The 11,439-nt window shown below is 37.0% G+C and overlaps 1 protein-coding gene across 1 annotated transcript; it reads left to right on the forward strand.

The window, feature by feature from the left end:
• The first annotated feature begins 5,300 nt into the window (after window positions 1-5,300).
• Window positions 5,301-8,814, forward strand: LOC137744994 (receptor protein kinase TMK1-like). The gene is made up of 2 exons (XM_068484834.1): window positions 5,301-7,767; window positions 8,001-8,814. Exons 1-2 carry the CDS (start codon window positions 5,433-5,435, stop codon window positions 8,507-8,509), a joined length of 2,844 nt encoding a protein of 947 aa, XP_068340935.1. The 5' UTR covers window positions 5,301-5,432; the 3' UTR covers window positions 8,510-8,814.
• The last annotated feature ends 2,625 nt before the right edge of the window (window positions 8,815-11,439 follow it).

The following is an 11,439-nucleotide window of genomic DNA, read 5'->3' on the forward strand; positions in this document are numbered from 1 at the left end:
CTTCTGGACCTACCTAATCGATTTCTATTGCAGCTATTGCACTCTCACCTTCTACTCCAATAAACCGATATCCAACATACACTCCCTCCAATTTCAACTATTATCCCCAACATTACACCGTGTTGTATGAATGAGCTTGTTCCTCCTACGGACGCTTCCTATATGAGTTCAATCTTCATCCCAGCAACCACGACGTTTGCACTCTCAATCGAACATTACTCTTTTCAATTTTCAGTTGGTGATATCCAATGAGAGTGTGACCTTGGAATTTTGGAAGTTTGCATTTTCCAAGAGACCTAAGATCATTGAACACATGAACTATCCTCTTCGAACCGACAACAATGGGAGCATCGTGACAAAGGCGGGGGCCAAACATTCCAGGCTTTTCAATCTTTGCCATTGGGTCATCTCAATGTTCTCAGGGAATTGCACTGAGCTCTCAACTCCAATGACAAGAACCTTAGCTTCATGAATGACCATCTCGTTGCCAATTCGAACAGCCTCACGAATGAAGCATGCACTATACCGTTCTCTTGGGGGTTAATCACTGAATATGACATGGTCCCCAAATTGATTGTTTCTGACCTTTTACTGCATGATAAGGGCAAATGCTTGCATCCTTTTCAAATTAAAACGAGGAATCTGGTCATAATTCATAAATCGAGCAATGTTCTTATGCTGCTAGATTGTCAATCGGGACTACACACTCAAGAAAAACGAAAAACCAACCTGATGGTGTGGTATGTGTTGGTTTCTATACACTACATTAGAACAATCAACATAAATTCGAGAAATAATTAGATAAGGCAATATGAATTAGGAAAATCAAGGTGAAAGAAGTACAAAACTGAAGATTGTGCCATTACTGAATTAAATAAAAGAAGTGTACAGCAGCAAATTCATTGAGTTCAACTTCTCACTGTGAAGTATAAGACATATAAGCCGAACAAGTAGTAAGAAAACGCAGAGCGCAAGAAAAGAGTATTTAATTTGGCTTGAGATAAAGATGGAACTGAACCGGAGAAACCTACAAATTGAACATAATCACAACTATTTGTAAAAATTATAGTTTTGATTGCAGAATGTCCATTGTTTGCCAATCAAATAAAGCAAGGGGAGCATAACTAACCACGTGAATTTTTGCACAACCGGTTAACCCGAAACGAATGAAAACAAAAAAATGAAACTGATAACATCTTAATTTGAGCAGACTTTTCAAACAGATCTACGTGAACTTGAACTGAATTTGTGGGAAAACATCATAATTATGATTTGCGCACTTCTTCCAAGAAAGATAAAAGGCATGAAATCTGCGTACGTATTATTGCATGAGGATACAAACCGTCATTTTGTTCATTGCTTTTCCGTTTCTTTGGTTGTTTAAGCCATCATATCATTTAGTTAATTAGAAGCTTTATTATTAATTTGTTTAAGATCACGGGATTTACGCGGCAAAGTCAAAGGTTAAGACTAATCAAATAGTTGAACCATTCCTATACATCCTCAGAGGAGACGCCGGCAGCCAAAAGAAAAGTGTGGGGGACAAGTCGTGTCCAACAGTGTGTAGTGGTTCTTCTTCTCTGGTTCCATACTATACTGTTCTGATCAAACACTGAGGTGCGTGCGTGGTACCTTAGCCACCGTCATAAGGTTCCCTCCGCAATTATCGTTAATTAAATACGTGGCCACGTCTTTAAACCCTAATTCTACCACAGTTTTTATTGACATTTTAACTAATCTTCTTTAATTTGCTTTTGACATTTCCCTAATTATTGAATACAAACGACATTTCCCTAATAATTGAAGATGAATGCTCGAACTAACATAACAATCTACTACTTTCCCAACTTTAATTCATTCTTCTTCCAATTTTTACTTTTGTCATTCACATATACATTCGTGTTAATTAATTAATTTCATAAGAAAATTAACAGAATTAATTCAATGGTTTACACACTATTATTAAACTTGTCAATATTTTGACAGTTCATCTCTGACCTCAGATTTCTTAATGTCATTAAGTATTCTGTAATTTCCTTTTTTTTTTTTTTTAATATATTGTGAGTTCAAGTGAAATTCTTCAAACTTGTGTACACGTGATGTTCTTGGATTTTTTTCGTGAGTCGTTGATTCATGCATCTATGGATTATGATTTGGCAGTTGAATAGGGAATGTGCAATCAACATTGTCGAGACATATCTAGCAAAAATGTATATACAAAATTATAAGTATCATATGCAAACATTATTTCAACAAGTATAATTTTATACAAAACTTGGACCATTTAAATTAGACAGAAAAATCGATTAAATGGCCTAGATGGACAGATGTTTCTAAATTAAAAACCAAATATTTTTCAAGTTATGCGTACGTGAATGTGTTTCTATATATATGGAGAAGAATATTAACCAATAGCCATGCAAGATTCTTGTACTAGTTCAATGGCGGAGTTAGGAATTTTTCACCAGGCAAGCTAGCTTAAAGATTTAAATTTTTATAAGCAAAGAAATTTGATATTGTATTTTTCACAATATCAGCTAGCTTAAGAAAATTTTCACAAGGTGAGCCAAGAGTTTTCGTTATTAAACAAATATGTGTCTAAATTGAAACTTGTACATGTACAAGTGCTAAGAAAAGAGATGTAAGAAAAAGAGATGGTTTGTAAACTGTTATATAATTTTAAATATTTAAACTGAAAGATTTCAGATCAGTGACTGAATATATGGTGGGTTACATTTGAAAATCTATAAAATTATGTAAATTTTATTTTTCACCAAAAGCTACATGGGCTATAGCCCATGGTTGGCAAGTGCCTTGTAACTGAGTTAATTACTTTTCGCACTTGCACCTGAGGTATTGTGCTCAAATCTCCCTCCACGTAGATATCGTATGTATTGTTTTAGTAAAAAAAACAATAATAGTAGGGAGACATTACATAATATTGCCGTTAATACTTGTATTACATAATTTGGGATACTGGAATTAAATTTTATTTATGGTCAAATTTACAATTTAATAGGACAACTTTTTCAAGGGGAAAAAAAATTAAAAAATGATCAACACCTATATCACACGTATATAAGAACTTCCAAATCCCGATCATCCACATGCATTCAGAAGAGTCACTCATTGAACACTATTACTAATCCCACATGGCTACAAGTGCCTAATAATATATCTTTCAGTTTTGTTTGTGAATTTGACTAGCTATTATCCCATTTAATGTGATCATTTAATAGTTACCCCCATTTCGACGATTTCTTATATACCGTCGATCGCCATATTTTTTATTTTTTTTTCTGGTATCCAGGAATTTGGGAGGAGCAAATGTACAAGAACTTTTTTTTAGACATAACGACATTGTGAGGTAGAGATTTAAGTTGAGCTGCACGATGAATCAGTTATAACACTACACGTGTCAATAAACCATTAATTACTTTCTTTTTACAGCTTTGAGCAGCACAATACGCAAGTTTTTGCAGTGACTTTATTCATTTGGGATTTGCAATGACACTACAATTAAAATGTCCTACAGAAAATAAAAAATTAAAAGCTAAAAAGGTTGCTTGTACGAGACAGAAGCTGTGGAGTAGCTTCTAATCTTTAACCATTTCTAATTTTCTATCAGACAAAATCCAGGTCACGGAATGAGAAGCAGCCATGCATGCATATGGGATCGGTCTCAGTCCAAGTCCACCACAAAATATTCGCGACAAAATTCGATAAGCATGAATAAAACTATTTATCTTAATATTTTGTTTGATAGGTTTCATTATTAATTTCATATATTAAAGTGTAATTATGCCCTAACGGCCTCAACCAACATAATTTCCGTTCCCATCTCATCGTACTACATTTCACAATATGATGTGAGATTTTTTTTCCCAGCATAATCTTCATGTAACACGAAGTTTAAAAGATTTATTGATTTATATAATTTTACGATTTTCGATGAGCTCAACTTTTAACAAATGTTTGAAATCTACTCATTCTTTTACCATTAACGATGCTTTATAATACTATTTTTGGATTGCAAAGAATCTTAATTTTTTTTTTTGGATAAAAACTCGTTCACATCCATCCATGGATGGGGAGCCACTTTGGGCCCAGGGGTGGATGACCCACTTAGTTTTCTTTGTGAAAAAAATGCACATAATGTATAGCAATCCCATGTGATAAGAGTATTTTCGGCTATAAAATATTTGAGAAATTGGATAAAAGAACAGTAGATGAATGATAATACGGTTATGTTTATATAGAGAGATATTTGATGGTATTGGTAATAACTTCCATAAAATGCTTTCAAAGCATGAAAATACGTCAAGGGGTATAATAGTATGTTGTATGAAAAACCGTATGGATTAATATATAAGTGTTTTGTTTAGTAAATTCTTGAGTTTTTTAATTTGTGACCTTGTTGTTTGAGTTCAATATTATTTATTGTGGCAGATCTTTGTGGTTGAGTTCTTTTGTTTTAAATATAAGATTTTGGCATCGAATTTGAGACAAAAGCTAGTTATATAGAATTAGGTATTGAACTTATCATCAATAAGTTAGCTATAACTAAGTATCGAACTTGCCATCAATAAAAATCAAACTAGAAAACCTCACACTTTATAATTGAAAAAGAACATAAAATTGGAGTACTAGTGGCTAAATGCAGGCATTATATACTATTGTGAAAGGAAAACAAGTTAAATAACTTTTTGTAAAATATATAATTAGTTTTAAAATCTAACAAATAGCATCAATCATGAACCGAAAAAATGATCTTTCACATGCCATTTTTCTTCTTTTACACAACTCTTGTTTATTTCTGCATCTTAATATTCTATTAATTATTCAATTTAACATAAAAAATAAACATAAACGTACATGGTTGTGTGAGTACATCGTTTGCGTGGAACTACAAGCATTGAGCACATGTTTGAAGGACAATAACGCCATTGGCAGTTGAAAAGGAAGGTGTGGCGCGCACCAAACTTCCATAAACAATATGGATGAGACATGCATGATAACGAAACATTAATCCTGATTAAGACATGCGTCCAACATATCCAATCTTTCATATTTGATTCTGGGTGTTGAATATTTCTCATAAAGATCCGCCTTTGGTGGTTGTAACTTGCTCTCAAAGCTGCTTTTGTTTTTGTTCGAAAAAGCAAAAAAAATTAAAATAAAGCTTAAAACTTTATGGTTTGTAATTACTATTTTAATCAATGCTTTCCAATAGTCTGGCGTCTTTGACGGTGAGTGAACAGATCATCTTTTGTTTTGTTGGTCATGGTCTTCAAGTAAATATCCGATTTGTCAATTGGGTTCCGAGATTTCACAAGGGCAGTCCACAAACCGCCATTGATGCTCGCATGAAGCTTCTTCTCCACAGCTTTCCGGGTTTTCTTCAATGCTTCTTCTGAAGCTGCAGATCCGCCATGGAAAAACACCATAATGCTGCTGCAGAACATGCTCTCTCACTCCTCCTCCTGCTTCTCTCACTAGCTTCACTTGCTCTGAGCGCCACAGACCCGAACGACCTTGCTATCCTCAACCAGCTGAGAAAAAATCTAGAAAACCCAGAGCTCTTGAAGTGGCCGGAAAATGGCGACGACCCATGTGGGGCCAGGTGGGCCCACGTCTTCTGCGCCGGTTCAAGAGTGTCCCAGATTCAGGTCCAGAACCTTGGCCTGAAGGGTCCTCTGCCCCAGAACTTCAACCAGCTCACTGAGCTCACAAACATTGGCCTCCAGAGGAACCACTTCAGTGGGCCCCTCCCTTCCCTCAAAGGGCTGTCGAAGCTCCGGTTTGCTTACTTGGATTTCAACGACTTCACTTCGATTCCTGTCGACTTCTTCGAAGGTCTCGATTCTCTGGAGGTTTTGGCTTTGGACGAAAACAATTTGAATGCCACGACAGGCTGGAATTTCCCTCCTCAGCTGGGGAACTCGGCCCAGTTGCAGAATCTTAGTTGCATAAGTTGTAATCTGGTTGGTCTGTTGCCCGATTTCCTCGGAAACATGTCGTCCCTAACGGTTTTGCAACTGTCGGGCAACGGACTGTCCGGCGGGATTCCACCGAGCTTTAGCGGCCTTAATTTGCAGATACTTTGGCTGAACAATCCCACCGGCGGCGGATTGAGTGGTCCGATTGATGTTCTGACCACAATGGTGCAGCTCAACAGCGTGTGGCTCCACGGGAATCAGTTTTCCGGCGTGATTCCGAACAGCATTGGTAATTTAACTTCTTTGAAAGATCTTAATCTTAATCAAAACCAGTTTGTTGGTTTAGTTCCTGATGGTTTGGTTAATTTATCACTAGATAGTTTGAACTTGAACAATAATCATTTGATGGGTCCAATCCCGACATTCAAAGCTCGCAATGCGAGGTTTGATTCGAATGCGTTTTGTCAATCCACTCCCGGGGTTCCTTGCGCCGCGGATGTTATGGCGCTTATCGAGTTCCTTGACGGGTTGAATTACCCTTCAACGCTTGTTTCTAAATGGTCTGGTAATGATCCGTGCCAGTCGTGGTTGGGAGTGAGTTGTGGGAACGATGGGAAGGTGTCTGTTATAAATCTGCCCAAGTATAATCTGAATGGTACATTGAGTCCTTCAGTTGCAAAGTTAGAATCTCTTCTTCAAATTAGGCTTCAGAACAACAATTTGTGGAGTTCAGTTCCTGAAAACTGGACTAGCTTGAAATCCTTGACTGAGTTGGATCTTAGTGGGAACAATATTTCCCCTCCATTGCCGAAATTCAGTAGCATTGTCAAGGTTGCCGTTGATGGGAATCGTTTGTTTAATGGTAATCCATCTGCGGCAGGGGCAGCACCAGAAGATAGCCCTTCCTCATCCACAGATTCAGGTTCTCATGTCAATGGTACTTCTCAACTGAACCAACATAAAGCATCGAAAAGGTCTAGCACTGTTTTAATTGTAGCTCCGGTTGCAAGTGTTGCTGTTATTGCGTTTTTGCTTGTAATTCCCTTATCTATGTACTGTAACAAGAGAAGAGATGCATTCAAGAATTCAACTTCCCATGTAATTCACCCAAGAGATGCATCTGATTCGGATAGTATGGTTAAGGTTGTTGTTGCCAGTAATACCAATGGAAGCGCTTCTACAGTTACAGGGAGCTCTGCAAGCAGCAACAGTAGTGGAATAGGTGAGTCCCATGTCATTGAAGCGGGGAGTCTCATCATATCAGTTCAAGTTCTTCGAAACGTGACAAACAATTTCGCCCCAGAAAATGAGCTAGGCCGTGGTGGCTTTGGGGTGGTTTATAAGGGAGAACTGGATGACGGTACAAAAATAGCGGTAAAAAGAATGGAGGCTGGTGTGATTAGCAACAAAGCCTTGGATGAATTCCAGGCCGAAATTGCAGTTCTGTCGAAGGTCAGACACCGTCATTTGGTATCACTTCTGGGGTATTCCGTTGAGGGAAATGAGAGAATTCTTGTCTATGAGTATATGCCTCAGGGGGCTCTAAGCAGGCATCTTTTCCGTTGGAAGACCTTCGAATTAGAGCCACTCTCTTGGAAGAGGAGGCTAAACATTGCCTTGGATGTTGCTAGGGGGATGGATTATCTTCACAATCTAGCTCACAAAAGCTTCATACACAGAGATCTTAAATCATCAAATATCTTACTGGGTGATGATTTTAAAGCAAAAGTTTCGGATTTTGGATTGGTGAAACTGGCTCCTGATGGTGAAAGATCCGTTGTGACCAGGCTTGCCGGGACTTTTGGGTACTTAGCACCGGAATATGCTGGTAAGCCTTCTGGGACCTTTCAAACTATTACTGAATATTAATGTTTCATGTTCATATAATTAGTAAATTTTGTAACCGATTATAAGCTGACAGCATTGCACACAGCATGTTTCGGATTTTGGATTGATAATACTGTTGCTAGGATTTTTAAATAAAAATTTTAATTTCTGTCATCTTCCTTTGATGCTTGTGACCAATCCTGCTAACGCCACCTCACTTGTTGATTGGTTCAGTGACGGGAAAAATTACAACGAAAGCAGATGTCTTCAGTTTCGGAGTTGTATTAATGGAGCTATTAACTGGAATGATGGCACTAGATGAGGATAGACCTGAAGAAAGTCAATACTTGGCTGCTTGGTTCTGGCACATAAAATCGAATAAGGAGAAACTCATGGCTGCTATTGACCCAACTCTTGACAGAAATGAAGAAACATTTGAGAGCATCACCATAATTGCAGAACTCGCTGGGCACTGCACTGCAAGGGAACCCAGCCAAAGACCGGATATGAGCCATGCCGTGAATGTATTGTCCCCGCTTGTTGAAAAATGGAAACCTATCGACGATGAGAATGAGGAGTATTCTGGGATTGATTATAGCCTGCCGCTGAACCAGATGGTGAAGGGTTGGCAGGACGCAGAAGGAAAGGACTCCAGTTATCTGAACCTGGAAGACAGCAAGGGGAGCATACCGGCAAGGCCAACTGGCTTTGCAGAGTCTTTTACTTCCGCTGATGGTCGGTAAAGGAGGTACTTTGTCACTTTCATGTTTCGCTTCATTTTCCTCTCCAGAGGTTGTTTTTCCATCCTCTGTTAGGTGTATGTTGTGTTCTCTGCTCGGGAATTGAATGTCAATATGTTTTCTGTTGTTGGTTTTGAGTTGGAGATTTCGATTGAGATCTCAAGTGTAAGCTATGATATATTCTTCTTTTAAGATTTCATGCGCTAATGCTGTTGATAGGGCGCAATTATGAACGAGAACTGGTTCCCTTTCACTCTTAATCTTGTACTTTAAATTCCACATCTGAGTTTCATGAGAATGTTTGCATTGCTTTGGGTCTTATGAACTAGAAAATACCCAAGTTATAGACTGTAGACACCCTTTCTAGAAGAATCCTCATTCCCCCTTCCCCCCCCCCCCCCCCCTTTTTTTATTTTTTATTTTTTATAACTTTGCTTATTTCTGGTCTTTGAATTGAATAGATCAAAAGAATTAAGAGACGGATATAAATAATTGTGAAGATAGAAAAAATAAGTGTGCGAAAATCATTTTCGCTTTGATCTAACTTGGATGGGGAAGGTTAGGTAGAAGCAATAAGAGTTTAGAATTCAGAAATATATCCACATAGCTGAGATGGGATCCAAGATCTAATTCAATTGAGGGTGATAACCAATAAATGCAGAGTAAGGCTAACTAAAAGTAATAATGCCTATACACTATAGTGCAGATTTGATCCCACCGTTATCCCTCCTCGCTAATGCAATCATTTGCCAAAAAAAAAAAAAAAAAAAAAATTTGATTAGTGGAATCTGCTTTTAATTAAAGTTATTAAACCACTAAAAAAAGCTACTCATTGGTCATTAGTAGTAAAATGAAAAGAAAAAAAAAGGAAGGAAACTGATTGTTCTTGATTCTACATGTTTTGGTCAGATGTGAAAGTTGCTCAGCTAAATTTTAATCCACATTTCTCATAGTAGAGAACTTGTTTTCGAATTAGGATCTCAAAGTAGCCTTGTTAAAATCTTGCTCGAAAAAATCTCGATCAGTAAAAATTTGAATTTTTCTTAAAACTACATAACATTGAATGATATGAAGATTAAAAAATTAACAGTTAAAATACAAGTAATATTAAATAATGCGTAACAATAAAGCCACACGCGAAGCACGTAAATACATCAACTAACTTACACCAATTAACTTCATCTTCCCAAAAAAATTAAAAGTCAAAACAACCTCATCAATCATAAAATTAACTCCTTGGATGAATGAAACAACATATGGAGCCTACCAACCCGTTCATGTTCGTGGGGCCCTTATGAAAATTTATAGATTTGCTCATGGGATGTCAAGTGGGGAACTTTCTTGGCTACTTGAATATTGGGTTTTTTTTAGTATTTTAATCGTTTGACCTTTATTTTAAAATATAAAAATTAAGATTTAATGGTTAAAATGTTTGGAATGTTTAAGAATTTTTTATTAAGTGAAATTGCACATTGGTATACACAATAGGTAATGTTATTCACACACTCATTTTTACCTCTTACATTTTTCTCTTAATTTTCAGTCGAATTGAATGAAATGAAAAAGATTAATAAACAAAAATTAACAAGAGTTTGTGAGAGGTAAAATGAATAATACTTGAGTACTCAAGTTCTCATATTTTGATTTTGTCTAATGTCATTTTAACACATATTTTATTGTTTAGAAAATAATGTGCATGTTATTACTTCTTTTTTTTTTTTTTTTTTTGAACTTTAAAAAATAACAAACACGTGACATTTTAAAATGAGGTCAATTCAAAAATGCGAATTTAAAAAATACTCATTACCTAAGTATTATCCAAATAAAAAGAAATGGACCATTTCCGGATCCCTTCCATCAAATTAAGGGATTTGGATCCTTGAAATTTGATCCAATGATTACAAACAGGAGTCCCCTTTAATAGTTATAATAATTTTAGCCGTTAGATCAAATTTTAAGGGTTCGGATCCCTTGATTTGGTGAATTTGATGGAAAAAATCCGAAAATATCCCCTTTCTAAATAAAATGGTTGTGAATAGCACTACTCTGTGCAAGTTGATCGCTCTTGCTGGTTAGTGTTTGAATCAATCAGTTTGCAAACTTTACGGAATTCAATCAGTTTGCTAACTTTGGGGAATTCAATCGGTCCCCAAGATTGAGGAAGATGATCACATTGTCTCGTGGGCCCCTTTCTGTAACGTGGACGCCATTATCGACCGAAAGAGCCAAAGAGGTGGGTCATGGTGAGCATGATTGGTGCTAACAAGACCAATCAACGCAGGTGAGTTCCTGACACGATTGTTGCTGCATGATACCTGCTCACTCCTATCATTTTCCACAGGTGGCAATGCCTCTTTTGGTTGGATCATATCAGTCGCTCACGCGCATGCGAAATTTGGAGTGCAAATAAATCTTACAATACATCATGATGCATATAAATCTTAATGCATCGACGACATATATAACTAAAAAGTTTGACATCACGAAGATTCACCATCGTACTAACTGTTTTTCAACATCACCAAGTTTTGTGTATCTTGGCACGCTTGGATTGGTTGCCGGAAATAAAGCGTAAATTTTTTAATGGAAATATCACATAAAATATTTAATGCTATTTGATGGAACATTTGGTGAGCTATAGTCATCTACAAAAGCCATGATGCGCAGTTGTCGATAGCAGACAAAGGTCCTGCCGATTCTAGCTCGGGCATTTTGTTTGACACCGGTATGTGCACGAATTCGTTACTACCCAGATGACCAGGGGGTCATTTGAGGCACCCTCCAGCAACTTTCCCGACCACCACAATGATAACTAACCGCGTTGACTCTTTGGTGAATCCGCCATTGTTAGTTACTAAGCGAATCGTTATTTGGCTTAGTATTCACACTCGCCGGTACACAAGACGACTTAACAAACCGTTTCGAAAAAGACA

The sequence above is a fragment of the Pyrus communis genome, chromosome 9, assembly GCF_963583255.1.
Source record: "Pyrus communis chromosome 9, drPyrComm1.1, whole genome shotgun sequence".
Taxonomy (NCBI): domain Eukaryota; kingdom Viridiplantae; phylum Streptophyta; class Magnoliopsida; order Rosales; family Rosaceae; genus Pyrus; species Pyrus communis.